Below are 13,776 nucleotides of genomic sequence, written 5' to 3'. Positions count from 1 at the left end.
GTCTGGTGGGCACGGGAGAGAATCCCAGGTCCTCCGTGGAGTCAAGGTGAGGGCCCTGAGGGAGGACTGAGGGGAGCCTGGACCCCAGAACAGAGTTGGCCCTGGGAGGCCATAGGGCGGGATGAGCACGTGCAGCACTTCCTGACATCCGGGTCTCAGAGACGCTGGGGAGGGGAGTATGGGGCGGGGTCTCAGAGAGTCTAGGGAGGGGGTATAAGGGTCGGGGTGTCTGATGCGTACGGGAGAGAATCCCAGGTCCTGCGTGGAGTCAAGGTGACGGCCCTGAGGGAAGACTGAGGGGAGCCTGGACCCCAGAACAGAGTTGGCCCTGGGAGGCCAAAGGGCGGGATGAGCACGTGCAGCACTTCCTGACATCCGGGTCTCAGAGACGCTGGGGAGGGGAGTACGGGGCGGGGTCTCAGAGAGGCTGGGGAGGGGGTATAAGGGTCGGGGTGTCTGGTGGGCACGGGAGAGAATCCCAGGTCCTCCGTGGAGTCAAGGTGAGGGCCCTGAGGGAGGACTGAGGGGAGCCTGGACCCCAGAACAGAGTTGGCCCTGGGAGGCCATAGGGCGGGATGAGCACGTGCAGCACTTCCTGACATCCGGGTCTCAGAGACGCTGGGGAGGGGAGTATGGGGCGGGGTCTCAGAGAGTCTAGGGAGGGGGTATAAGGGTCGGGGTGTCTGATGCGTACGGGAGAGAATCCCAGGTCCTGCGTGGAGTCAAGGTGACGGCCCTGAGGGAAGACTGAGGGGAGCCTGGACCCCAGAACAGAGTTGGCCCTGGGAGGCCAAAGGGCGGGATGAGCACGTGCAGCACTTCCTGACATCCGGGTCTCAGAGACGCTGGGGAGGGGAGTACGGGGCGGGGTCTCAGAGAGGCTGGGGAGGGGGTATAAGTGTCGGGGTGTCTGGTGGGCACGGGAGAGAATCCCAGGTCCTCCGTGGAGTCAAGGTGAGGGCCCAGAGGGAGGACTGAGGGGAGCCTGGACCCCAGAACAGAGTTGGCCCTGGGAGGCCATAGGGCGGAATGAGCACGTGCACTTCCTGACATCCGGGTCTCAGAGACGCTGGGGAGGGGAGTATGGGGCGGAGTCTCAGAGAGGCTGGGAAGGGGTTATAAGGCTTGGGGTGTCTGGTGAGCAAGGTAGAGAATCCCAGGTCCTCCGTGGAGTCAAGGTGAGGGCCCTGAGGGAGGACTTAACAGAGTCTGGACTGCAGAACAGAGTTGGTCCTGGGAGGCCATAGGGCGGGATGAGCACGTGCAGCACTTCCTGACATCCGGGTCTCAGAGACGCTGCGTAGGGGGAGCACGGGCGGGGTCTCAGAGAGTCTAGGGAGGGGGTATAAGGGTCGGGGTGTCTGATGGGTACGGGAGAGAATCCCAGGTCCTGCGTGGAGTCAAGGTGACGGCCCTGAGGGAAGACTGAGGGGAGCCTGGACCCCAGAACAGAGTTGGCCCTGGGAGGCCATAGGGCGGGATGAGCACGTGCAGCACTTCCTGACATCCGGGTCTCAGAGACGCTGCGGAGGGGGAGCACGGGGCGGGGTCTCAGAGAGTCTAGGGAGGGGGTATAAGGGTCGGGGTGTCTGGTGGGCACGGGAGAGAATCCCAGGTCCTGCATGGAGTCAAGGTGAGGGCCCTGAGGGAGGACTGAGGAAAACGTGGACCCCAGAACAGAGTTGGCCCTGGGAGGCCATAGGGCGGGATGAGCACGTGCAGCACTTCCTGACATCCGGGTCTCAGACACCCTGGAGAGGGGGAGCACGGGGCGGGGTATCAGAGAGGCTGCAGCGGGGTATAAGGGGCGGGGTGTCTGCTGGGAACTGCGGAGAATCCCAGGTCCTGTGTGGAGTCAAGGTGAGGGCCCTGAGGGAGGACTGAGGGCAGCCTGCATCCCAGAACTGAGTTGGCCCGGGGAGGCCGTCACGTGCAGCACTTCCTGACATCCGGGTGTCAGAGAAGCTGGGGACCTGGGGTAAGGGGCGGGGTCTCATGAGGGCAGAGGGTAAAATGTCAGGTCCCTGGTGGACTAAGGTTAGGGCCCTTAGGCAGGACTGAGGGGACCCTGAGGGAGGACAAAAGGGACCCACCAGATCACTGCCCTTGCAGGTGGCCGTGGGAGGCCCCGGGGCGGGATGAGCACGGTAGGCCTGTCCTGACGTCAGGGTCTCGGAGAGACTGGAGACCTGGTATAAGGAGCAGGGACTCACACTGGCAGACGGGACAATCCCAGGTCCTGCCCAGAGTCCAGCCTGCACGCGAGGAAGGAAGGACTGAGGACGTTAGACCCCGACACAGGGAGGGATCCTTTGCCCTTCCGCGGGGGCCTTGGAGGCGCCAGAGCACGGTCAGCAGATGAGATGTTTCCTGACCTCTGGGTCGGGGTCCTCAGGAGGTCAGGTGTTTGGTGTGAGGGGTGAGCCTTCAGGTCCGCAGAGGGTGGACTCCCAGGACCCCGAGGGAGGACTGAGCAGACCCCCAGCCCTGGAACAGGGGCCTCAACAGAAACCTGCCCCTGTGGTCAGCGCTGGGAGGCCAGGCAGGATGTGAGGAGGAGGTGAGGACCCAGCATCTCCCCTTCCTAGGACCCTCGGGAGGCCCTGGGCAGGTGCGGCCACCTGTGGGGCCCCCTCACTGCTTTCTGTTCAGATTCGGGGTCCTGTTCTGAGTTTCCCCTCCGGCCTGCAAAGGGGAGGGTCCAGGCCCTTAAGGGGAACAGTGAGCACGACGAGCGACCCCGAGGGGACCACCCACCCCAGAACTCAGCACTGGGGGGACCTCACAGAGTCTGGCCCAATCCTCCTACCAGCACCGAGGCCCAGAGCTGTGCCACAGTGTACACAAGAGGTGCGCCCTCCATTCCTCTTACAGGGGCTCCAGGAACCGGGAGGCGAAGGCCCAGGTCTGAGGACCGTGTCCTCAGGGCACAGAGCAGAGGAGGCCCAGGCAGCGCCAGGAGCCAAGGGGAGGTGCGTGCCCTGAGTGTGTACCCAGGGGCTCCCCCTCCCAGAACAGAGGGGACCCCACAACACCCAAGTCACCCCACCGCCCTGTCAGCCCCAGAACCTGGGGCCGTGCTGGCTGCACCCTGAGGAGCCCCCTCACTTCCTTCTTCAGGTTGGCAGGGGACAGGCCGCCCAGGAGGAGCGCCCCTGTGAGGCCCGAGGGCAGCCCTTAAGACGAGACCTGTAAGTGGCCTTTGTCAGGGCTGCCCAGGGTGCCTTTCTCCGCCGAGGCCGCTCACACCCCCTCTCTTCCCCAGGTACGAGGTCCCCTGCCCACACTCCCGTGGGCGGCCCGACCCCAGTGATCAGGCCCCCGGTCGAGATGAGTGAGCTCCGCCAGCCTGAGGCCGACCTTGAGGCCCCAGTCCCGGCCCAGGGTCCGGTGGAGGCGCCGCTGCTGGGGGCTGCGGGGGAGGAGGCCGCATCCCCCTCGTCCTCCGCCTCCCCTGGTGCCCCTTCCCTCTCCGCCTATGCCGAGCCCTTGTCCCGCGAGGCACTTGTTGTGCTGATGGCTGACCTGGTGGGGTTCCTGCTCGTCAAATTTCGTACCGGGGAGCCGACCTCCGAGGCGGAGATGCTGAGTACGGTCGTCCGGGAGCATCGGGACCACTTCCCCGTGGTCCTCCGCCTCGTTTGCGAGTGCCTGCAGCTGCTGTTTGGCGTGGACGTGAAGGTGGTGGACCCCCGCCAGCGCACCTACGTCCTGGTCCCCACCCTGGGCCTCACCTGGGATGCAGTGCTGAGCGACTGGCAGTGCACGCCCGAGGCCAACCTCCCTCTGCTGGTCCTGACCATGGTCACCCTGTTCGGTGACCGCGTCCCTGAGGAGGAGGTGTGGGGAAAGCTAGGCACCCTGGGGTTTTGTGGCGGGAGGGAGCTGCTCACCGAAGTGTGGGTGCAGACGGGCTACCTGGAGTACCGGCAGGTGCCCCACAGCGACCCTGCCCGCTACGAGTTCCTGTGGGGTCCCCGGGCCTACGCGGAGGCCAGCAAGTGGCAGGTCCTGCAGCATCTGCTCAGGATCAATAGCATGGATCCCAGGTTCTTCCCATCCGTGTCTGCAGGGAGTGTGAGCGATGAGGAAGAGGGAGCCTGAGCCAGTGCAGCAGCCAGTCCCACGTCCAGCAGCTTCTCCCGTGGGGCAGGAAGGGGGGCTGCTCCTTCACTCTGAGTTTGAAGAGGGAGCGGTCAGCCTTCTAAGCAGTGAGAGCCGGGCGAGTTGGGGGAAGCCGGTGTGCAGCATTTTGCGTTCCTGTTGTGTATGTTGACATGGACTTCCATGTCTGTTTCCTTTAGGAATTTTTCAAATGTTGGTTCTTTGAATAGAAGACTAAGCAAGCTTCAGTGTCTAACTTTGTGTATGACGTTAATCCCACAGGTATTTGCACTAATTCAGTTCAAGAACAAGAGTTTTGCTGTTTTGTAAGAGAGGTTGGGAAATCTCCCAGTTCGTTTTGTGACCGTGTACAAGATAACAGGGAATTGGAATCAGAACTGCTCTGGAAATGTGGAAGTACTTAGCAGTGATATAGATGGGGGAAGAAATAGAAAAATAAAAGCCATTGTTGTTCCAATTCTTGCTTCCCTGTCTTGTCTGTCATTCTGTAAATAAAACGAACTATCTCTGTTGAGTTGGATTTGCACGGGTATTTTAAGAAAGTAGGAGAAGGTTCATCTGCGTCAATAAGCCCCCTGCCCACTGGCTTGTTTATTCCGCAGACCTCCACGGAGCCTCTGCTCTCCGGAAGGGCCTGTGTTAGTAGCGGGAACGCTAGGAAAAGCAGGACACACCCACACCTAGAGTGATGGTCTAGGAGCCACTGTCGCATGAGGAAGGTGGTGAGACGTCCCCTAAGTCCCACAGAATAAGACAACATGGGACGAGGCGGTGGGGCTCCAGGAGCGAGCCCTGGAGTGTTAAGTGCCCCGAGCCAGGGCACTTTGGGCCTTTGGGAAGTGGGGGTTCCTTCTGTGGGAGGTGATGGTGATGAAGCTGGGTGGTGGCAGCAGCCAGACATGCAGAGGGTGTGTCTTGGGTTGGAGGGGAAAGTCTGAAATGGGACATTGCTGTGAGATGTCCTTCTGGGTCATGGATAAAGCCGAGAGAAATCTCGCCCTGGGGCGGAAAGCAAGGCGTGCTGGCTCTTGTTGCATTGCAGTGGGCCACAGTGAAGAGGCAGGTGTTTCATACCCGCCATCTGCAAGGATTTCCAGAGAAATGAGGGTCTTGCTCTTTGAAGCCCTGCTCGGTATTCCCGGGGCTGGCCCTCCTCTCCCTGCCCTGGGAGAGCCAATTACCAACTGTATGGAAACGACCATTTTAGTCACCTGGAGTTTACTTTGGCCACTTGTGAGCAGGGTCTAGATTTCAGTGGGATGAAATGAATGAAAATAGGGGGTTTGAAAGAAGAGAGGCTGCCGAAGTGGAAAGGAGTCGCCGTGTGACTGGAATCCTGGGAGCTTTGCGTGAGCTGCACCCAGCTGGGGAAATCACCACCCTTCCCTCCATGCCGACAGACACACACACACACACACATCCAAATTGAATAATATATCCTCCAGGAGTAAAACACACAGAACAGCAATTTTGACTGGTTTTCTATTCCGTTTCCTATGGAGCTGCAAATTCTCTGAGATGTCATGAAAAGAAAGCAATTTCCAGAGGGGAGAAGGACAGAGTCTGGGATCAGAATAATACTAGAAATAAGTCCTAGCCACTAAGAAGCAACGTCCACCAGTGTCCCCGCGTTCAGGCAGGTGCAGAAGTATGGCGGCATCAGAGACCCACAGGTTTGGGCTGTGACCTGGCATCGAAAGGAAGGGGCAACTCCTGGGCCTAATGGGATTGGGAGGTCACTGCAGTGGGAGGTGCAGACGGCGCCGGGGGCTAAAGAGGCAGCCCTCCCTGCTGAGCGCCGTACGACAACGTGAACATTACGTGGGATCCTGGGTTTGAAGCACCTGCCATATAGCAGGTGGGCACTTGGAAAAGGTGGAGAATTTCAGGGCCAATGTAACCTGCTCAGACACTCCTGCCGGAAAAGAAGGGGATTTTGTCATCACAAATGGTAAGCGCTGCTTTTGTTGAGCCTCTACTAGGCAGTGTGGCATTGGAGAGCCGTCAGGTGCTCGTCCCCATCTTGTCTTCCTCTCCTCCCCGCACAAGAGGGGACACAGCACTGCCAGAGTCCTCTTCACTTGGGAGGGGTCATGTGATGACCCTTTGCCACTGAATCCTGAGCAGAAGCATTTTTGTCACGGCCATCCGTATCGAAGGCACACCGGGGTCGGGGGTTAGTCCTCAAGCCATGACAACACAGACACAGACCACTGTGTTTCCTCCCCCAGGGTCTTAAGTCCTGCACCTTTGACCCTTAGATGTGAGATGCCAGACTCTGTGCCTTTAAGGCCCTGGGCAGGGTTGGAGGTGTTCCAGAGAGAGGCTGCCCCACAGGGAGCTGGCAGAGGGCATTTCCCTCAAGCAACCCGCACCCTTAGGTCCCTGAGCTGCACCCATCCGTCCCTGCGGGGCTGTGCTGAGTCTCTGTCAGGAGGGCAGCCGCCAGCTGCCGAACGGCCCCGTTGGGGTCGGGGGCGTCCCCGTGGGGCCCAGCCCCGAGTCCCCCTCAGGGGTGACCCTGCTGCCCACAGCGCCCACTCTGTCCAGAACCTGGCCTCGGTCTGCACAGCCTGGCTTTTGCCCTGCCTGTCCCCCGACTAGGAGCCGCTTAGGCCCCGGTCCTGATGACCTCGTGCATGTATGTTTATCTGAAAGTCCCAGAGAAGCATCCCCCCCCCCCGACCAATATCATGGTTCGGGTGGAGCTGGCAGGACGTGATGTAGCCACTCGGCGAGTCTCCTCGTGGTTGGTAAGTGATAATCATTGCCGCGTGGATGTGGGGCGAATCTCTGTGCTTCCGACTTACTTTGAAATCATTCCCTACGTAATGCCCAAATGTTTGAGTACGCTGATGGCCTTCTGAATGTGACCGTGAGGTTTTGGTTTTTGAGCCTGAGTGTGAGAGGCACAGGCGTGTCCTGTCAGCCACCCGCAGAGCCGGCTAGGACTCTGGTGTCCCCGATCAGGGTGTTTGAGCAGAGGGACAGGCTGTAGCAGATGGCAGGGGTGGTCCCCAGGACGCTCCCCGAGGCCCCAGCCACCCGCAGACCCGCATGAGGGTTTGGAAAGGAGCCAGGCAGGAGAGGGCTTTGGGGTCCCGGTGATGCAGGCTGTGAAGAGGGTCAGCCGCCCCAGAGAGGTGGAAGGAACAGCACCCACTAGATCCCATCTGACCTGCCCTGGGCTGGCCGGGGGAGGCAGGTGGGAGCAGATGCCGCTGCCGGTGAGCTGCAGCCCTGGACCCCAGCAGGAAATGGGTGCTCTTGGGACAACGGGTGCTCCAGGACCCTTCTCCATCCTCACGCCCTCAGTCCTAGACCCTCACCCTCCTCCCTGGCCCTCGTGTCCATTTCACGAGAGATGGTGACCTGATGGGGCTGGGGAGGCCACGTGGGCAGAATGCAGTGTCAGGCTCTCATGGGCACTAATGCCCGGCTTCCCTGTGTTTTCTCCATTATGTGGCCTGAGGCGTCAGGTAGTAGGACCCCGTGGAGGACAGCTGAATCCCCCTTGACTGTTGGGGAGACAGGTCAGGCCAGTGCGGGGATGGGTCTTTGCACGCATATGATGCTTAGCTTGAGTCAGAGTCCTTGTAGTGACAAGCTGATCAAATCATGGCGACTCCCTACGCCTCGATTTCTCCATCTGTAAAATGGGCCTCCTAACAGTACCAGGCAAAAGCATTGGTGTGGGTTTCCCCATGAGGTGACCTGCTTGTAAAAAGCCTGGGCCAAATGAAGTGGTCGGTGGCTGCAGCTCTTGTTACTGAGTGTGTAAGAAAGATGCGCCCTCCCCCATGTTGTGAGGATTCCCGACCAGTGCACGTCTTGGGATCCCCGCGTGCGTGGATTAGCGCAGTTTTTCTTTTCTCGTGAACATTTGTTGTCAGAATGCTTGGGCTCGCCTTCCTCGTCTTCTCGCTTGTCCCTGTTCAAGATGAGGCGGTTGATCTGAGGTGTCGCCTCCATTGGAACACGGGTGTTTGCAGCTTTAGGTCCCAAGTGCCTCTTTGGCCGCGTGCCATAAGTCCTGGGGGCTTTGGTCTGTGTTTTCTTCATTTCAAAGTATTTTCTAGTTTCCCTTGTGATGTCTTGTACGTTCCCTGGGCTATTGTTATGGACTGAACTGCGTCCCCCCAAAATTTGCATGTTGAAGCCCCAATCCCCTAGAACCTCAGAATGTCACTGTGGCTGGAGTTAGTGGTTCTTAGGTTGAAATGAGGCCATCAGGATGAGGTCTAATCCAAGATGGCTGGTGCCCTTGAGGGAAGAGCGGATCAGCACACGCAAGGAGAGAAGGCAGGGGCTGGGGGTGCGTGCACAGAGGGTGACCACGTGAGGGGCGCTAAGAGCACGGCCACCTGCAACCAAGGAGACCGGCCGCAGTACAAGCCACCCCTGCTGGACCCTCCCTCTCGGCCTCCTTGTCGGAGCCACCGTGAGAATCTGTGTCTGCTGTTTCAGCCCCTCATCCTGTGCTGTGGGATTTGGCATCGTCCCAGACTAATGCGGTTATTTGGGGACGCACGGCTCAATTTCCCTCTCTTTGCAGATTTCCCACATTTCCTTCTGTTATTGAGGTCTAATTTCACTCTATTTTGGCCAGAGGACATACTTTGTATGATTTCAGCCCTTTTGTTTGTATCCCCTTAAGGTTACTGAGGGATGCTGTGTGGCCTGACGCGTGGAGTACCCTGGAGAACGTTCTAGGTACGCTTGACGAGCACGTGTCTACTCTGTTCTTGGGGCTAATAGTCTACACATGTCATGAGACCTAGTCTTTGTACAGTGCTGTTCAAATCTGTGATTCCCGTACTGCGGTGCTGTCTGGTCGCTGTACCCATAATGAAAGCAGGCTGTGTTAGTCTGCTTAGAGCTGCCATAGCAAAGTCCCACAGAGGGGGTGGCTAAAACTACAGAAATGTACTGGGTGCCAGTCCTGGTGGCTAGAAGTCCAACCTCAACTGGCTGGAAAGTGCAGTCTCAGGTGAGGGAAGGCGTCTCTTCCTGGCTCGCAGACAGCTGGTTTTCTCTTGGTCCCTCACTTGGCTGCTTCTCTGAACAGGTTGTGGGGGAGAAGGGAGGCAGGGAGAGAGAGTGGGGGGGGGGAGAGAAATGGAGGGAGAGAGAGGGAGGGAGGTTGGGAGGGTGGAAGAGAGGCTGAGGGAGGGAGGGAGATCTTCGGTGTCTCTTCCTCTTTGCCAAAGGACACCGCTCTTGTCGGACGGGGGTCCCACCCTTGTGACCTCATTTAACCTTACTGACTTCCCCAAGGGTGCTATCTCCAAATACATGCACCTTGGGATTAGCACTGCAACAGGTGGACTTAATGGTTGGGGTGGGAGCTGGGGGATCCATTTGAATCCATCACAGGGGGACCGAAGTCTCCCACTTCTACTGTAGACCGGTTTCTTCCGTCCCTTCTGTCCATTTTGGCATCGTTCACTTGGGGCGCTGCTGTTGGGCTGCTCAAGAGACCCCCCCTGACGTGCACTAGCTGTTGCATTGTGACAGACGGGAGCGGCAGATGGGACCACCCCTCACCCGGGCAGACCCGGGGCTCCTCTGGCTGCTGGTGCTTGGATCATTCCTGGTACCTTGGGTCTACTTCCCCTCCTCCCCCAACCCACCTTTTTTTTCCTTTTCTGTGTTTCTGGCCACCCCACAAGGCTTGGGGGATCTTAGATCCCCGACCAGGGATTGAACCCGGGCCACCGCAGTGAAAGCATAGAGTCCTAACTCCTGGAACTCCAGGCAATTCCCGCTCCCCGCCCCCTCCTTAGCAGTGTTTGGGAGGGGATGTCGCCCTATCGCTGTGACAGCCACAGAGTCCTGGCCAGGTCCCCCGGCCCATCCCCCACACGTGGAGGCAGCAACTGTGAGCTGGGGGTGCGCCCTGGCCTTCAGTGCTCTGTACACATCACTGGGCGCTGACCACAAGGACTCGCGGTATAAGCGCGACACCCCAGCGCCCAGAGGGTGGTGGAGCATGGCGCCCTTGAAGTGTTTAGCTCGAAAGGCAAGGAAAAGAGAACCAGGAAAATGTCTCCAGACGCAGGACCCGCAGTGAAAAGCAAACCTCAATCCTGCTGTCCAGACACCAGAGAGCATCCCCAAACTGAACACCCGCAGGGCCCTGCCAGGGACCGTCACCTCCACACCTGTGCGTCTCAGGACAGTAAGGGCTCTTTTCAGGCCTCTGACCAGGGGAGGCCTGAGCTCTTCTCATCTGTCAAATCGAGACCCTGCTGGACATGATGCCCCCGCAACTGTGAAGCCGCGGGTGCCAGGGCCTTCCTTGTGCTTGTCAAGCCCTTCAAGGGTCTTTCTAGTGGGTGGACACAGGGCGTCTGAGGGGCTTCACTGACTAGCTGCTAGGTGCCCGCACTGTGCCGGGGGTGGGCTGTCACCTGTCATCGTTTCCTGCTGAGGGGACTCAACTGCTCAGCCACGCCCAGGACGGAGGCGCCAAACACGTGTTGGGTGGAACATCGCTCTCATGTCCCCGTGCTCTTTACTGCCCTGCAAGGTTCTGGCCGCGTTACCACCTCCGTGTGTCTGCAGGGTCTGCCTGGTCAGGGTCCTCTGTGGGCCTGCCTGGAGGGGTCGGGTATTCCAGGAAACAGCGGGAGCCCATGCAGCAGCAGCAAAGGGGCTCAGGGGCCGAGGGATCAAGGTCAGGGAGGCGGCAGGCCTGGCGGCCACCTCGGGCATCCAGGATGCGCAAGAGGCAGCAGCGCGGCCCCCGGGAGCTGCGCGGTGGGGGGGAAGGCTGAGGACTTGGAGGGGTGCGGCGGCCAGGCCCGGAACGGGCCAGGGAGGACTCATCTGGGCGGGAGGCCAGGCGCAGCAGAGCAGGGGACCTCGGCTGGCTGGGCCACCTCTGCCAGGACAGGAACTAGAGGGACCAGAATCTGCACGTTGGGATCCGGCGCGGGGGGCTCCGCTGCTGTCCAAGGAGGGGCCGGAGCGACAGAGTCAGTCCTGGCCAGGGCGGAGGCATGGTCGAGTTGCGGGTAGCTCGGGGTCCCCTGGATGTGCTCAGGATACGGTGGGAGGCCGTCCTGCGGCTCCGCGGCGCTGGGCGCCGGGAGGTGCCCCGGGGCCGCCGGCTCGCCGTCCACCTGCCCGGATGCTGGTTTAGTGTGCACTCTCGGCTTCATCCTCACCAGGAGGTGCGGGCAGTCTCTCTGAAACAGGGGACTGTGGTAGAAGTGTAACTGAGGTCGCGGTTGAGAGAGAAAAGGAAACCCCGAGTCACAAAAGAGTTGCTCGCAAGCAGCAGCCGCCTGGCTGGGCCCCTGGGCGCCCTCCCCCAGCCGACCCAGGGCCTCTTTGGAGAAAGCGGGACCCGGTCCCAGCAGGACGCTGTGCCCCAGCTTTGACATCCCCGAGACTCGCTCACTCACCATCACCTTTCGCCCTTGGAAAATGACTGAAAATGGCCCCTTAGTATGAGTACAAGGCCCACGAAAGGGGACGTGGCGTTTGCAGGTACGAGACTGCAACAAGGTTCGGTAGCTTTCTAAGGCAGTGTCCGAATCGCCCCCTGGCCAGCACCTCCAGGGGCCAGACCAGGGACGCTGACTGCTTCCCAGGAAAGGACCTGCGCCCCCACTCAAGTGATGCTCTGGAGCTATGGGAGTCAAGGGGGCACACAGACCTCCCCCCTCCCCTCGGCGGGCCACTGTCCCCGAGCAGGAGGACGGGAAGGGCCAGCGTTGCAGCAGTGTCCTCTTGTCCCCCGCTGTGACTGCGTGTCAGGCACGAGCGGCACTGCCCACGTGTCAGGAGTACAGGATGACGCCTTGCCCGCGTGTGCTGCGAAATGATCACCACAGGGGGTCCAGTTCACACGCATCACCTCACACAGACACACCAAAGGGAAAAGGAGGAGGGAGAGAAGTGACGTCCTTGTGCTGAGAACGCTTCGGGTCCCCCCATAACAACGTCCCAACACAGCGCGCGGCACTGCCAGCTCCGGCCGTCACGCCGGTCCCCAAGTACCACCTTTAAAGGAAGCTCTCCCGACACGCCTGCCGACCTCCCAGGCGGCCCCGGGGTTGGCACCCGCCCCCCCCCACACCCGGGCCCAGCGGCTCAGCCCCTGGAGAGGGCTCCTCCCCCACCGTCCCCCGCCCTCCTTACCTCGCTCAGGACGTGGGCGGGCCGCTCCTTCGTGGACAGGTTGGTCATGCAGAGGGACGTGTGCATGTCCTGGTACACTTTGCTGAATCCATAGCGGTTAAGCTGGCGGATGAAGCTCTCCACACGTTCTGTCTTGAACACCTTGTCTAGGCCGTCCCTGTCCAAAACCTCCTTTTGAAACAGCGGCCTGTTGACGCCTATGCAAGTCCCGTCTTCATTCCACCCAATGGATGCAAAGCGACTGCTGTGGACGATCGTCCACAGCTTCCTGGGAAAGGGGTGGAAGAGCAGGCTGCCTTCCCACACGGCCTCGCAGGCGGTGCGAGGCCTTTTCAACAAAGGCTCTTGCGTCAAATCCTGGAAAGCGGCTTCTCCAGGCAGCAGCCTGAGGTCGGGGTGCCCCGCGGGCACGGCCTGGTCCAGGGCGAGGGACTGGGGGGTGCAGCTCCCTGAGCCGAGGGCCGGAGCCGCTGTGTCGGGAGGAAGAGGCGCCTCGCCAAAGCCGGGCGCCCTGCCCGCGGCGGGGCCCTTCTCGTCCGCAGCCATGCGGAGCGCGGCGTGCCCCTCCGCCACGTAAACGGGACAGTGCAGCGCGGCCGGCAGCACCCTGGGCTCACACTCCCGCTCAGCCCCTCACAGAAGTGCTGCGGTTGCTCGGGGGTGACAGCACAGCCCAGCCAGGAAGTGACATCCTAAAGGGCAGGCCCGTCAGCATGTCAGCCTCCTGCTTCACGCCCGTCATCGCAGGGGGCACGAATACACTCGTGCACGGGTGCAGAGCCACAGGCCGAGCGCTCGTGCAAACCGGGCACGGCCTTCTGGTCCCGGAGCCCCCGGGCCAGGCAGACGTGCACGGACCCACGTGTGACCCACGAGGTCAGAAGTCCTCCTGTGTGTCCCCTGGCCTTCCGGGCCGTGCACAGCACCCATGATTTCAAGCACGAGCATCGCCCGAGACGCGGCCCACGGTCAAGGGCGCTAAAACTTTACAATTCACCTATGAACTGGAAGAAAAACCCTCACGATGTCTGGGTCTGCAAAGTGCCTACCTTACCCTCTCCCCGGAGAGGTGTCCCATGGGTGCTGAGCAGGAATCGGACTCTGGACCCCCGCCCTCACCCGCAGCAGCCCTTTCCCTCCATTGCCCACAGCAGAGGCCAGACTCAGATGAAACGTTCAGGGAAATTTATTAAACAGAAACATTGACTGTAACCATTGAACACAGGGCATAACAACACACAGAGGAACTTCTAACGGCCACCGGAGCTCACGGGTCCCGGCCCCACCCAGGGTCCTCAAAAAGGTGCCTCCGCTACACCCCACCCGGCGGCCCTCCATCTCCCCACAGTCTCCCTTCCTGAGGGCCCCGCGGGTGGCCTCTCGCCAGGAAGATGGGCGCCGGCCATGCCCGCTCCCCCCAGGGCAGACCCTCCATTTCTGGCCCACATGCCCGGGGCCTGGCCCTGCCCCTGCCCTATGGCGGGCACAGGACAGTCCCAC

The 13,776-nt window shown here is 60.6% G+C and overlaps 1 protein-coding gene across 1 annotated transcript; it reads left to right on the top strand.

The window, feature by feature from the left end:
* Positions 1 to 3,330: 3,330 nt before the first annotated feature.
* LOC309978660 (melanoma-associated antigen 8-like) lies at positions 3,331 to 4,104 on the top strand (the record flags this gene model as incomplete). The annotated part of the gene is made up of 1 exon (XM_082865161.1): positions 3,331 to 4,104. The coding sequence occupies one exon, from the start codon at positions 3,331 to 3,333 to the stop codon at positions 4,102 to 4,104; it is 774 nt and encodes a 257-aa protein (XP_082721287.1).
* Positions 4,105 to 13,776: the final 9,672 nt, after the last annotated feature.

Source organism: Leucopleurus acutus, assembly GCF_964270905.1.
Source record: "Leucopleurus acutus genome assembly, chromosome: X".
Taxonomy (NCBI): Eukaryota; Metazoa; Chordata; class Mammalia; order Artiodactyla; family Delphinidae; genus Leucopleurus; species Leucopleurus acutus.
The sequence above is the reverse complement of the archived record's forward strand: the minus strand, read 5'-3'. Positions and strand labels throughout refer to the sequence as shown.